This window comes from Loxodonta africana, chromosome 13 (genome assembly GCF_030014295.1).
Source record: "Loxodonta africana isolate mLoxAfr1 chromosome 13, mLoxAfr1.hap2, whole genome shotgun sequence".
Lineage (NCBI taxonomy): Eukaryota > Metazoa > Chordata > Mammalia > Proboscidea > Elephantidae > Loxodonta > Loxodonta africana.
In genome coordinates this window covers 25,359,921-25,376,315 of record NC_087354.1, presented here as the reverse complement: position 1 = coordinate 25,376,315, position 16,395 = coordinate 25,359,921, and the positions used below count along the sequence as shown (strand labels likewise).

Here is a 16,395-nt window from a genome sequence, read left to right as displayed (position 1 = left end):
GAGAATGCAAAATGGAATATCAGCTGCAACTGTTCAAAAAATCCTGCACAGTGTGGGATGTAATATCTGATAAAGAAATAAAACTGTTGTATGGTGATGTGATTATGAGCAATATTATTATGCATAACTTAAAAAAATAAATAATTCTCTCTCTTTGTTATCCTTCTTGTCTCTAGTCTAAGTTAGAGAAGAGAAAGTAAAGAGTAAATGTCATGGAGAGTTACTTAAAATGAACATAGGAGAAATAAACCATGGCACAGAAGTCTGGGTACACACTTCAGCACAGTTACATTTAGTTCATTCCCAGACCAACACCACACACTTCAAACAGATGTTCACCTGAGAAACAATTCCAGGGTAACCAATCTCTACTTGCTCAGTCACACAATTCTCTTTTTCAACCCTATCATTCAACAGATGACTTAGACACAAGTGACTAGATAGCGATTTCTATTTAAATATTACTTGAACTTATTATTTATGTACAAAAGCTATGACGAACTCTCTCAGAACTTGTCTTTTTGCCATTTCCATGGCAATTATTGGCTTAATAACTATTTATTGTCCTTCATATAACTAGTGCTTGATGTTACTTAATGAGAAAGGAGGGCGGGGGAAGGAGAAGTAAAGGGAAAGAGAAGCTCCTTCATTAGGAGACTGACAGACAAGGACCTTCCCCTAGAGCTGACAGAGAAAGAAAGCCCTCTCCAGGTGCTGGCGCCCTGAATTCAGACTTCTATCCTCCTAAACTGTGAAAGAATAAACTTCTGTTTGTTAAAGCTATCCGCTTGTGGTATTTCTGTTATAGCAGCACTAGATAACTAAGACAGAAATGTTTACAAACTAAACAGAAACAAGGAAAATAATACAACTGGATAAACTAATTTCTAACTGATGACAGAAAACAGGTCATGGAGAAAATTTCAGTACCAACCACCGGTAGAAATATAACAAGTCTTTAAAATGCCAAGACCTTCCTTAGCTTTCTCATGGAGCAAAAACACAAACCAAAAACAAAGAGTAATGCTATATGATTACCCAAGAAAATAAACAACTAATAATCTAATCAAGGCAGAAAAGATGTGCATATGTTTCTTCCTGTCTTATTACTGTAAGCATCTGCAACTAACGAAAGATTAAGAGCTAAATATGAATCCATAACTCCAGTGTAAAAGCAAAATGTAAGATCAACTGATTAACAAGCTGCCAACTGTGAAGATTCCATGATTCTACTGATAAGTGATCTGTCCTAATTTTAGAAACTAATAACCTCAATCACAAGTAATCTAAACTAGCTTTTCCCATTTAGGGAGAAAAAACTTTTTTTTTTTTTTTTGCTCATTAGTCTGGGCAGGACCCCTACCTTCAGGCATAAAAAGTTCACCTGATTTTATGTATGTAATCAAGTTATTGCCATTAAAAACTCAAAAAAGAACCCATACTTAACAAGTCCAATAAGCTTCTAGTGACCGTGGATTTTTATATAACACATTGCTCTGATTCAGTACTTTTCATAATTCAATTGTTGAAACGAATTCATTTTATTTAGAAGTATGCCGGTGAATAAAACAGGTCGTAATAAAGAAACGATGTCTCCAAAACTCCATGTGACTTTTTTCATGTTTCCTATAATTTGCTGCTTTTCCAAAACCATATAACATTTATTTTTATCCTTTAAAGGACAGCCGGAAGTAATCATAGTATATAATAAAAATAACACAATTATAAAGCAGTTCTTCAATGCACTTTTATTGTAAGTATCATACCTAATCTTACAAACAACAAGGTCAATGTACTATATATAGATGGAGGAGCACGAAGTTTAAGTGAACCAACCAAGGTTTCACACAGCTAAGGGCTGAAAAGAGGGCAAAAATACAAATTCTTAGAATTCATTTCAAGCCACCTATTTATTCCAAAGCAATCTGTAGTCATTAATGTGGATTAATGAACTGCAAAATGTTTCTTTCGATTACATTTGAAAATGGTACTAAAGGAGTATTCTACTGAACATTCCCATCTAAGCAACAAAATCATTTCACATTAGCACATGTTCTCCAAAAGGGTGTGCATATACAAAGATCCCAGAAGATACTTGCAGCATCAGTGTATATGGCATTTCAACTTACTCTTATGAAGCTTAAAATGTAAATAAAAATCCTATGAAACAGGAGGGGACTGGGTTAAACACGAGGCAATTACAAAAACACTATTTCTCAGTAAATGAAAATATGTTAGGCTCTATATGAATACTTGTTCTCAAGTATTCATACAGATATTTTTCTATTATTGATAAAATGTTTCCAAAAGCCTGTTGAAAAGGTAACACCACAGATGGCTTTTAAATGTATTAATAATGTATTCTATCTGGGACCTGGTCTTCTCTATACTGTTCTTAAGTTCATATTTTATTTTAAGATACCTCAAAACAACATTATTTCCAGAAAAGGGTGGGTCTGAGTTATACACTATTCATTCAACCATTCAACAAATATTCACATAGTATCCACTATGAGCCAGATATATTCCTAGATGCTGGAACTCTATTAATGAACATACAGCAGCCAAGGTGCCTGCTGTTAAGGGTGCTTATATTCTGGAGGGGTATAATTACAGGTAGAGCTAAGTGCTTTGAAGAAAACAAACAAGGTGTTTATGGTAGCAAGCATCTTAGGGGTGGAGACAGTGGTTAACTCAGATGGGTAGCCAGGAAAATCTGTCTGAAGGGTGACATGACAACTGACCCAAATCAGACGGAAGAGCCAGCGTGTGGAGCTACTGGGACAGAATGTATCAGGCAGTGGGTTACAGCAAGTAGAGACCCTGAGGTGGCAATAACCAGGTCCTGTGTGGGCACGCAGAAAGCAACAGATGAAGAGAATGTTCTGAAATGGCGTTCAAGAGTGATGCAGGGCTCAGATCTCAGACAGCTTTCTGCTTTGTGGTAGGAATTAGGATTTTATTCTGTGTGGGGAGAAAACATTAGGAGGCGGAAGGCAAAGAAGAAAAAAAAAAGAAGGAACTTAACAATATTAACTATTTAGTATGGTGCTAGACAAATGTTATCTACTTTTAATTCTCACAACAGCTTTGAGGCAGGTGCCAAAGGATTTCCTTTTGCACGTGAGGAAAGTGAGGCTCAAGGGATAATCTGCCCAAGTATACACAGCTAGTAAATGAAAAGGCCAAAATCTGTACCCAGACCTAACTCTAAAACAACTGTACTCTCTCCACTACGCACAATGATACTTGCCTGTATCACAGTTTCAAACTGTAACAACACACAAATTATACAAACTGTAAGTGTGATGCAATATTTATCAGAAGCTAATCAAGTTCCCTGTTACCACAGATTTTACAGGATCCACAGCAAGTTTTTCGACTACAGGAAAATGCAAATTAGACGCCATCCCTCAGAAGTTGTAATTACAGCATTCAAACAGAACATTCATAGTCGGCCGAATCAGCTGAGGTTTATGGGTGTAGTATGTACGTGGCACAGCAAAATTTAATAAGCCACGGGGGGGGTTTCAACTAATTCCCCAGCATTCTAGCTGCTATGCAACAAACAACAACCAGTCATGGTCTGCCTTCTTACCTTCCCTAGCACGCTGCAACTCAGAAAAATTCAGGTTTGATGCTAACATATTTACGTGAAACCCTGCCCAATCAACTGCTGAGAAAGACACTTCTCTGAACTTAACAACCCTAGCATCCAGAGGAATTCAAAGATGCTTCTTTTCAGATACAACACAAAGCCAGAGAAAATGTCAGAATAAACAATGAAGATCAGAACACATCAGTTTGGAGGCTGATACTCACATACGCCTGCCTGAGCACCCCGAATATCGCAAGCCCATCCTATTTTGGACCTGGCTTCGTACTATAGCTTTAAGAACAGAGAAAAACACCCAGGTCAGACCTCCCAAAAGGGGTGTTTTCCTGTGAGTCTACTTCTGACAAGGAATTGCAACACCTAGTTCCTTATTTGGGGACTATTGCAGTATCTTCCCTGACCACATTAGCACAACAGCGCCAAGCCTCAATGAGTTCTATAAAATTAACCACAACTCTACTGAAAGAGAGGGAGAGAGACCAAACGTCAGAAAAGGCTGTGTGGTGGGAGTAGGCAGTTGTGTGTGTGTGTGTGTGTGTGTGTGTGTGTGTGAGAGAGAGAGAGAGAGAGAGAAATAGTTGATCCACCTCAAAATTAACAGGGGGCTACTATCAGGCATTTGTAGGGGACTCAATGCTAGGCTAGTTATAGGCAGATACGCATTCGTGCATACACAAATTCACCAGAAATTTCAGCATTCATATTCTTAGTATTTCTCTTCCTTCCCCTTTTCTTTTCTTTTCTTTTCGTAGTACTGCCACTCTGCCCTTAACAACTACCATGAAGGGCAAAGGAAACAAAAAAGAGAAGAGACAAATAATTTAAGCAACTACTGTGTGCCAGTATTCTATTTGTTCTACATTTTCTGTTTCTAATTAATTAAAACCAGAAAACTTTCATAAGGTAATGGTTAGAACATGAGCTGGAAAGTATGACAGATTTGGTTGATTCCTTACTCTGCCACTACCACCTGTGTGATCTTGGACGAGTTACTTAAATCTTTCTGCATGTCAATTTCCTCATCTGTAAAATGGGAATACTACGTTAATTGTGAGGACCAAATGAGCATGAATGCCAAGTGTTAGCACAGTGTATGCCCTCCACCCTGAAGTGCTCAATAAATTATGACTATATGGTATATTATAAAAAAAAAAAAAAAAAATTATAGGGCTGGTGTAATTCTGATAAACAAAAAAGACGGCAGTTTCTGAGTTTGAAAGGCTTTAAAAAGTGTCGAAGGCCTTGCTTGTGGGATAACTATCAGGCAACTACCCCCACATCGCCTATCACTATCCCCCCACAAAAAAACCAAGATGAGAATGGAGCTCAAATTTCTCTACAGTTTAAAGGAATCACTGTCACAGTAGTGGTGCAAAGCCACTCAGAGAACAGTGAGTCAGACACTAGGTTTTGGAGCAAAGAGATGCCATGTTTGTATAAAGCTGAGTGCTTATCGTATTTCCAATGAATCTACTTTCCAGCTCTCCAAATAAAGGGACACGCTAAGTTTCACACTAAGTTATGAACACGTTCTTGCTTTATCCTAACAGACCTATGAGGTACATACTACTGTTTCCCATCTTACAGATGAAGACAGAGGCTCAGAGATGCTAAATAACAGGAGTGCACCGAAGTTCAGCTTTCGCACTTCTAGGGACAAGCAGGTGGATGCCTGTTGAGCGTGTACATGATCCATGACCAAGTCATTCTAGAAGTTCAGCTTTCGCACTTCCAAGGACAAGCAGGTGGATGTCTGCTGAGCGTGAACATGATCCATGACCAAGTCATTCCAGAAGTTACCAGCAGTGAAGCAACATCGACGCGAGCAATAATGATAACACAGGAGTAAGCTAAGTATTCTACACACAATTTAAAGTGCAAATCTCCTCAGGTGTTTTGTATGTAGAAATTTTATAGGCCAGTATAGCATAAATGTATATTATGGTGAGAGGAAAACGCCTGTAAAATTGTTACCGCTGTGTTCAAAAACAAGAGTTTTCAAGTGGTTAAACAGAGAAATAGGTTGATATTTAACATGAACATTAAAAGACAGTACATTAGTTAGATAACTAAAGGAAGAAAATTTTTTGAGCAAATATTTAAAAACATTTAAATGCTACAAAGAATTATAGATATTAAATTATATAAAGGTTCTAATTTTGATTAACTGTTTTGTTAACTAGCATCCATAATGTTAAACATAAAAAAGAATATATATTTTTTTTAATTCACAGATTTCACTCCACTTAAGCCATATGTCTTTCAAGGAAAAGTTCTATTTGAAAATTATTCACATCTAATAAGAAATACATTAAAAGTAAAATGTCAACTCTGCCACCTCCAAATTTTACAAGATGGAAAAATGCCAAAATCATGTGCAATAACTGTGGTAAATTATCTACATGGCAAAAAAAGTGTTACAAAAAACTGAGATACTCAAAATATTTTGTTTTTGCTCCTCAAATGTCAAAACAACAGATTTTAATAAGAATGCTTTTAAGAATGCAACTCTTTATAGTCCTAAGTGTGCATGTACACTAAACATTTACACAAAACCTTGTCAAAACGACTGTTATATGCTGCCTACCAATTTCAGTAGCTAAAAGATTTTTGAGATTTGCCAAACCAAGAATTCTAAGTATAATATTTCTCCTAGAAAACATGTTACTAAAAAATTTTCCTGAATTATTAATTTGCTAGATAACCCAACAGATTAATAATATTAATGTGGAGTTTAGTCAATCAAGAGCAATCCAGTACATGGGAATACTGGTAAATTATTATTCTTGCACTATAAGATCAAACTTCTAAAACAGAACTATTACACTTTAATAAAAGTATAAAAAAAAAAAGTATAGGACCGATTAATTATATGTGATACAATTCCATATTTATGCTTGCGTCACAGAACTTCATTATATGATGGTGATACTCAGCTTTGGTCAAATATTGATTTTAGCTAAAATGGTTATTCAACTCACCTATTCCCCACCCCCCCCCCTTTCTTAAGAATCACTCGTTTCTACTAACAGTAAACGTAGGTAAAATTTTCCAGTCAGTCTTCCTAATGGTGTGTCTTTATGGAAAATTCAAAATTGAGCCAACAAAGACACCGTGTAATGATTACTAAAGCTTTGTTGTTTTTTAAAGAGTGGAAGGTGCCAACGGGTCCTTCATTTTCTCACATACACCTATCAAGCTTTACATTCTAGATTCATATTTTCTTCCACCTAGGCCTTAAGTGAAATGAGAAGCAAGTGTTTTCAAAATCACATGCTGTTGCCATAGAGAACTTGTGACCACAGATTAAGCTGTGCAACTTCACAACTCTTTGAGGAAAAACTCTGAGGCCTAAATGTTACATGGCAACCAAGGGTAAACATGGAGGAAAAAAAAGTATACAGGAAGAAACACAGGACACATGGAATGGCTTTGTTACTCCAACCAACTTCCGACACTCATCTGTCTGCTTAGAATGTCTACCCAACCCACTGCCATCAAGTCTAGGACGTGTAAATGTTCACGAGCTTTAGACCTGGTTCAAATGGCTACTGCATCACTTTATCAGCTGCAGCTATCTCCTCGTGAAATGGGGATAATATAAGCACCCTCATAAGAATGGGAAGAGGATAAAATACATGAAACTTTATGTAAAATGCCTGGCACAAATATTTACAATAAATGGCAAGTAAGTGTTATTGTTATATAAACATTTGCAGAAAGTACATTTCGTAATTTCCCAGCACGGTGCCAGACAGGGGAAACCTGAAAATTACTAGTTGAATGACTTAAGAACTATGATATGTCAAAATTCTTAAAACCCTTCAATGAAAATTTACCCCCCAAAAAGGATGACTGAAAACCCAGTTGAATATTTACCCAAAAAAGTGAAAACTCAATTTCTGAATCATTATCACGTTAGTTTGGTTAAAAGCCTGACAATGTTACCAATCAAGCTTGCTCACAACATTTATCAAGAAAGCTTGAAAACAACCTAAAGACAGTCTCATGAATAACGGCAACTTACTGACTGTACGGCTTTGAGCAAGCTATTTAGCTCCCAGGGTCAACTTTCTCATCTGCAGAATACTAACTCTACTATCTTCACCTTAGAGATCTGTTGAGAAAACTTAAATGAGAATGGAGAACACCAATGTAACAACGGAAATACAAAGCAGGTAATTCAGTATTTCAATCAAAATTTGTGTCTCCCTGCCTCTAGTTTCCACTTAGTTCAACGGACTCATCTTTACCATAACGCAAAGATCCAGATCACACAGTGAGAAGGGAGGTCAGATGGATGAATGGATGGACCAACTGAACAACTGTTGGAACTCAGGCCAAAGAAATGTAAACACACACACACACACACACACACCAAACCCACTGCCACTGAGTCGATTCCAGCTCATTGCGACCCTATAGGACAGAGCAGAACTGCCCCATATGATTTCCAAGGAACACCTGGTAGATGTGAACTTCTGACCTTCTGGTTAACAGCCAGAGCTCTTAACCACTACGCCAACAGGGTTTCCAAGAAATGCAAAGTCATCTCAAATCTTGCTCTCCAGCTACTATTTTGAAATCAAATTTGAACATCTGTTTCATTCTTGCCCCTTCTAAGCAAATGCAAAGGCTCCAAACCTGTTCTGCACCATAAGGGCTACTGAGGACCCACTTATCAAGTACCTGAAGAAGACCCTAACAAGGCAATCACTATGTTGACAGAACATCTTGCTCAAAAGCACTTGCTTCCATTGGGAAATATGAACACTTTGAGTAGCTACTCTGCCATATGACCCTGAACCCAAGTTTCAAGTGTCTGAAAAGAAGGGCTCAAGAGCTTAGAGGCAAACCCCCCTTGCAAGGGGCCAACATTGCCGACTACAATAATAAACCATGACCGAGCGCTCCGTGCATGGCAGACTTGGTCTGTGTGCTGCTGCACATCACATGTGTCACCTCAGTCTGGACAGATCACTGAAAACTGTGCCTGAGTCAAGTTCTGTTACTTTGTAGCTTAGTAACTGGGCAAATTACTTCACTTCTCCAGCCTCAGTTTCTTTGATTATAAAATAGGGATAATAATATCTACTCTACCCACTTATTAGGTTGTGGTTAGAACCAAAATGTAAAAGGACAGCTTGAGTGTAACCAACCATGCTTTAAAAACTATTACGGTGAAAAAAAAAAAAAAATGACCCACCAATATGTTTCCTATAAAAGACACACCTTAGACACAAAGACCTGAATAGGTTAAAAATCAAAGGATGCAAAAAAGTGTACCATGCAAACAGCTACCAAAAAAGAGCAAGAGTGGCAATATTAATCTCTGACAAAATAGGCTTTAAGCCAAAATCTATCACAAGAGACAAGGAAGGGCATTATATAATGATTAAAGGGTGATTCCACAAAAGGACTTAACCATAATAAATATTTATGCGTCCAACGACAAGCTCTAAAATACATAAAACAAACTTTAACAGCAATGAAAAGAGAAATGGTTTCATAGTAACAGCTGGAGACTTTAACACATCACTCTCAATGAAGGACAGAACAACTAGAAAGAAACTCAACAAAGACACCAAACCAACCAAACCCAGTGCTGCCAAGTCGATTCCGACTCATAGCAATCTGATAGGACAGAGTAGAACTGCCCTATAGAGTTTCTAAGGAGCGCCTGGCGGATTCAAACTGCCAACCCTTTGGTTAGCAGCTGTAGCATTTAACCACTATGTCACCAAGGTTTCCGACAAAGACACAGAAGACCTAAATAACACAATCAACAAACCTGACCTCACAGACATACAAAGAACACTCCACCCACCAGCAGCACAATACACATCCTTTTCCAACGCACATGGATCATTATCCAGAATAGACCATATTTGAGAACATAAAGAAAGCCTCAATAAATTAAAAAAAATAAACTGAAATAATACAAAGCATCTTCTCTGATCACAGCACTATAAAACTAGAAATCAATAATAAGAACAAAGGAAAAAAAAATCAAATACATGGAAATTGAGTAACACCTTGCTTAAAAACCACTGGGTTACAGAAGAAATTAAAAATAAAATAAAAAAAAACTTCTTAGAAGCAAATTAGAATGAAAACACTACATACCAAAACTTTTGGCACACAGCAAAAGGTGTTCAGAGGAGAATTTATAGTAATAAACACACACAAAAAAGAGAGGGCCAAAATCAACAGCTTAACCCTACAACTAGAATAAACAGAAAAAGAGCAGCATAAGAAGCCCACAGTCACCAGGAGAAAGGAAATAACAAAGATTAGAGCAGAAATAAACGAGACAGAAAACAGAAAAACAATAAAAGAATGAAGACGACTAAAAGTTGGTTCATGAGGATCAATAAAATCAACAAACCACTGGCCAAACTGACAAAGGAAAAGAATGAAAAGATGTAAATTACCAAAATAAGAAATATGATGGGAGAAACTGCAATAAACCAACTGAGATAAAAAGGATCATAACAGAGTATTATGAAAAATTATACTCCAACAAATTTGAAAACCTAGGAGAAATGGACAAATTTCTAGAAACACACTACCTACCTAAACTAACACGAACTGAGATAGAAAATGTGAATAGATCTGTTAACAAAAGAAGAAATGGAAGAGGTCATTAAAAAAAAAACAAAACTCCCAACAACCACAACAACAAAAAAAGCCCCAGACCAGACAGCTTCACAGGAAAATTCTACCAAACATTCAGCAAAGAGCTGACACCAATTCTACTCAAACTATTCCAGGATATAGAAAAGGAAAGAACACTCCCTAATTCATCTTATAAAGCAAGTATAGTCCCGATACCAAAGACAGATAAAGACATCCCTAAAAAAGAAAATTACAGACCAATATCCCTCATGAATATAGACACAAATACAAAAAATTCTAGCCAAGAGAATTCAACAGCATATCAAAAATAATACATCACAATCAAGCTGGATTCATACCATGGATACAAGGATGGTTAGACATTAGAAAATCAATCAATGTAATTTACCACGTAAATGCAACAAAGGAAAAAAACCACATGATCATCTTAATCAATGTAGAAAAGGCATTTGATAAAATCCAGTACCCTTTCCTGATAAAAACACTAAGCAAAATAGGAATAGAAGGCAAATTCCTCAACATAATTAAGGGCATATATAGAAAACCAAAAGCCAACATTATTCTCAACAGAGACAGAGAGCATTTCCCCTGAGAACAGGGACCAGACAAGAATGCCCTTTATCACCACTCTTAACTCGATATTGTACTGGAAGTCCCAGGTAGAGCAATTAAGGCAAGAAAGGGAAATAAAGGGCATTCAAATTGGTAAGGAAGAAGCAAAACACTATCCCTATTCACAGATGATGTGATCCTATACATAGAAAATTCCCAAAACTTCACAAGGAAGTTACTGGAACTGATAGAAGAATTCAGCAAAGTGCCAGGATACAAGATCAACATACAAAAATCAGTTTGATACCTCTACACGAATAAAATCAAGAAAATACCACTTACAATAGCCCTCCCTGGAAAAGATCAAATACTCAGGAATAAATCTAACTAGAAGCAGAAAAGATTTACACAAAGAAAACTACGAAACACTACTGCAAGAAATCTACGTAAGTGGAAAACACACCATTTTCATAAATGCGCGTGGATAAAAGACTTAACATTGTGAAAATGTCAATACTATACAAAGTGATCTACAGATATACCGCAATCATGATCCAAATTCCAACAACATTCTTTAATGAAATGGCAAAACTAACCTCCAACTTTATATGGAAAGGAAAAAAGCCCCAGGTAAATAAAACATTATTGAAGAAACCAAGTAGGAGGCATTCTTCATACTTCCTGATCCAGAACCTACTATACAGCCATCAGAACCTACTATACAGCCACGGTAGTCAAAATAGACTGGTACTGGTACAACCACAGACACACAGACCAATGGAACAGAACTGAAAACCCAGAAATAAATCCATTTACCTATGGACTGCTGACTTCAACAAAGGGTTTAAGTCCATTAAATGGGGGAGAGATAGCCTTTTTAACAAATGATGCTGGCAAAACTGGATATCCATTTACAGAAAAATGAAACAGGATCCATACCTCACACCATACACAAAAACTAACTCAAAATGGACCAAAGACCTAAATGTAAAATCTCAAACTATAAAGTTCATGGAAGACAACATACCGACAAACCTGCTGTTGCTACTGAGTGCAGTCAAGTCAATTCTGATGCACAGTGACTGTATATGACAGAGTAGAACTGCCCCCTTGGTTTCCTAGGCTGTCATCTTTATGGGAGCAGGTAGCCAGGTCTTCTCTCCAGCAAGGAGCAGGTGGTGGTTTCGAACTGCTGACCTTTTGGTTAGCTGCTGAGAAACTTAGGGGCTCTAATTTATGGCATAAATAAATTATCAACATAACTAAAAATGTAAGAACAGTAGAAGATAAATTTGATAACTGGAACCTCCTAAAAATTAAATACTTATATTTATCAAAAGACTTCACTAAGAGAGTAAAAAGAGAACCTACAGACTGGGAAAAAATTTTGGCAATGACATATCTGAAAAAAGTATAATCTCTAAAATTTACAGGAAACTTCGACACCTCAACAACAAAAAGACAAACAATCCAATTACAAAATGGGCAAAGGTCATGAACAGACACTTCACCAAAGAAAACATTCAGGTAGCTAACAAATACATGAAAAGACATTCTCAATCATTAGCCATTACCAAACCCAAACCCGTTGCCATCGAGTGGATTCTGACTCACAGAGACCCTACAGGACAGAACAGAACTGACCCATAGGGTTTCCAAGGAGCGCCTGGTAGATATGAACTGCTGATCTATTGCTTAGCATCCATAGCTCTTAACCACTATGCCACTAGGGTTTCCAAGAGATAGATGCAAATCAAAACTACAATGAGATACGATCTCACCTCAGCAAGAACGGCACTGTTCAAAAAAACAGAAAACAAATGCTGGCAAGGTTGTGGGGAGACTGGAACTCTTATACAATGCTGATGGGAATATAAAATGGTACAACCACTATGGAAAATGGAAGAGTCAGAAATAGAAATACCACATGATCCAGCAACCTCACTCCTAGGAATGTATCCTAGAGAAATAAGAGCCGTGACACAAATAGACATATGCATACCCATGTTCACTGCAGCATTATTCACAATAGCAAAAAGATGCAAACAACCTAGGTGTCTATCAACGGATGAATGGAAAAACAAACTGTGATACCTACACACAATGGAATACTATGCAACGATAAAGAATAACGATGCACCCGCAAAGTATGTCACAACAGGGATGAATGTGGAGGACATTATGCTGAGTAAAATAAGTCAATCATAAAAGGACAAACATTGTATGACACCACTATTATAAAAAATCACGAATAGGTTTACACACAGAAAGAAACATTCTTGGTTGCCAAGGATGGGAGGGGCAGGGAGAGAGAATCACTAACTAGGTAGCAGACACGTGTTCGTTTAGGCGAAAGGAAAGGCGATACACAATATGGGGGTAGGGAAGACAGCACAACCTGAGCAAGGCAAAAGAAGGCTTTGTGAAGTGTGAAATACTACAGCATATATAAACCTTCAACAACAAGAATAAACAATAATTCACAAGTTGACACCCAAGTAAATATGTATGCTAAATAGGTGAGGGAAGTTGTACCAGAGCACACCCACGTGCATCCATAAGTATGGCGGTGGGTATTTCTATGTACGTATCTATACGTACTGTAGATACATTCACATATATAATAGAGCATATAGAGGGCACAGCTATGGAAATTAGTCATTACCAAACACCTCGTGGGACTGAGATACTGGGCTTGAAGCCTAAGGACAATAGTCTTGGGGGACACCTAGGTCAACTGGCACAACACAATTCATAAAGGTAATGTTCTACATCCCGCCAAGGTGAGTAGCGCCTGGGGTCTTAAGTTTGGGAGCAGCCAACTAAGACACAACTATTGGTCTCTTCCCGTCTAGAGCAAAGGAGAGTGAAGAAAACTGAAGATTCAAAGAAGCAATTAATCCAAAGAACTGAAGGCCCACAAGAACCATAGCCTCCACTAGCCTAAGACCAGAAGAACTAGATGGTACTTGGCTACCACTACCAATCACTCTAACCAGGAACACAACAGAAGGTCCTGGTTAGAGTGGGAGAAAAATGAAGAACAAAATTTGATTTCACAAAAAAGACCAAACTTACTGGTCTGATAGAGATCGGAGGAACCCCCAAGACGCCTTAAGACACCCTTCTAACTTGGAACTGAAGCCATTCCTGGAGATTACCTTTCAGCCAAATAACAGACAGGCCCAAAAGGTAGATACTAACACCAGTGAGCAATGTGCTCCTTAGAACAGTCAACTATATGAGGCCAGAAGGCAGCATTTGCCCAGAAAGCAAAGATGAGAAGCTAGGAAGGGGCAGGGAAACTAAACAAATGGAAATGGGAAGCCAGGGTGGAAATGGTGAGAGTGCTGGCAAATTGTGGGGACTGCAGTCAATGTCACGGAAAAACTTGAACTACTGAATAGCACAATATAGCATTCAAAAAAAGAAGCTATTATGATTGGCAATATAAATGTAAAGTTATACTGAGGATCTTGTTTTCCTCAGGAAAGACAGAGACTAGGGCTAAAAGGAAAACATAACATTTTAATAGTTGAGTGATATTTCAACCTGCACCCTAGAGGCCTCCTCCTAAGTCTCTTCTTTCCATTCTACCAAATTTTTGTGGAGGAAAGAATATGGGCCTAGGTATTCCATAGATGTATGTAATTCTAGCTCTGCCACTTTCTGTTTAGTGTTAGGCTAGTTACTTTTGCTATTCATAAGGTTTTCACTGGCTAATGCTTTAGTTACTTTAGTTCTCTGAGTGACCATATTTTGTCCATAAAACACAGATAATGTCTATTTCAGAACAGCTGCAATGAAGTATCTGTAACATACCATTAATCCTAGTATGCTGTAGGCATTCATGGAAACCCTGGTGGTGTAGTGCTTAAGAGCTACCAGCTGCTAACCAAAAGGTCGGCAGTTCAAATCCACCACGCGCTCCTTGGAAACTCTATGGGGCAGTTCTGCTCTGTCCTATAGGGTCACTAAGAGTCGGAATCGACTCAACGGCAACGCGTTTGGTTTGGTTTTGGTAGGCATTCAATAAGTGTAGACTTGTTGAACGAATACTGAAAATGAGAGGAATTCCTTGAGAAGGACAAATACTTTCAAAAGTATTTCAGCACTTTTATGCTAACACTCCAGAGTTGAAGTTTTGAAAAGAAATACTCTTCTGATAAGGGTGGAGGCATCGTAAATGATACTTTATCAATCTAGAATTCTCTATTCCATCAACCCACAGGTATTGACATCCCAGCATGTCTCAGAAAGCCACACTACTTTTTAAAAAGTGGTATCTATTACACTAGATAATAATTTCAATTCCTTATCAAGTAGGGACCATCCGAATGCCACCTAAAAAATAATTCAAGATTATGGCAAACTTTCCTTAAAGTGATGTGTGAAAACTTGATACAGGCCTACAAGGAAAGGAAAACTAAGGAAAGGATAGTAACAGGTAACATCTGTGTCCATCACTGTGTCACACCTCCTACATGTAATCTTTCACTTCCTTCTCAAAGCAACCCACTGAGGACACTCCAGTTATTCTTCCCATGTTACAAACAAGCACTGAGGCTTGGAGAGGTTAAGCAATTTGCCCAAAGCCAAATAGCTTCAAAGAAGTAGACCCTGGATTCAAACCTAGCCTGTCTAACTATCTTTCTCCCAACCTCTCCTCTCTACTAACTCGAATTCAGAGAATTACAATAAATATTTTAAAAAAAGATATTCTTAGAAGACCAATCAATTGAAACTTGAGTTTCTTTGATCAATAAACTGTAATTTTGCTGATTTTATTATTATATAAGAAACTTTCATATTTACATAGCACTTTAGGATTTAACAAAGTATTGATACAAATCTCATTTGGTTATAACGACCTCGTAATGTAGACAGAATAGGTATTACATGTAATTTAGTGATGAGAAATATGAAACTCAGAGGGATAGCTGATTTGTTCCAAGCCTAGATTTCAGCTAAGCTCTTTATTGTAAGCAGTTCCACTATATCACACTACCACTCTGCAAGGAGAAATAGTTACAGCCCCTTTGAAGTCCCTGGGTGGTGCAACAGTTAGCTCACTTGGCTACTAACCAAAAGGCTGGAGGTTTGAGTCCTCTCACAGACAACTGAGAAGAAAGGCCTGGCAATCAACTTCTGAAAAATCAGTCACTGAAAACCCCAATGGAGCACAGTTCTACCCTAAGACACATGGGGTTGCTGTGAGTAGAGTCAACTCTAAGGCAACTGCTTTTTTTTTTTTTTTGCCCCAAGGAATAACTATAATCTGTGTAACAAGTAAACCTGATTTTTCATATTACACAAGTCAGATTCTTGATTAACAATCCAGAGGTAGATGATATTATCCTTTTTTATCAGGTGAAGAAACTGAGGTTTAGAGAAGAAAGTTCCTTAATGTGTCCAAAGTAACATGGCTAAAAACGGCAGAGCCAAAATGCAAACTTAGGTCTGACTCCAAAATTTGCATACTTAGCCACTACCTAAGAGCTACCTCTTATTCTAAACTCTGTGCCTGCCTATATGAATGATCCAGGTCCCAAGATACCTTATTTGTGATGTATAAATAAGATATTAGA

General features: G+C 37.6%; 1 protein-coding gene across 14 annotated transcripts in view; it reads right to left on the bottom strand.

Moving 5' to 3' along the window:
- The window catches only part of AKAP13 (A-kinase anchoring protein 13), a 412,106-nt gene that overhangs the window by 202,166 nt on the left and 193,545 nt on the right, over positions 1-16,395 (bottom strand). The window contains exon 1 of one of the 14 annotated variants that reach the window (XM_064267098.1): positions 3,823-3,978. The exons of the other annotated variants lie outside the window; for them this stretch is intronic. Coding sequence (XP_064123168.1) covers positions 3,823-3,860 — 38 coding nt within the window. The 5' untranslated portion in view covers positions 3,861-3,978. Of the gene's footprint in view, positions 1-3,822; positions 3,979-16,395 lie in introns of those variants that run through there. 14 annotated transcript variants of the gene reach the window in all.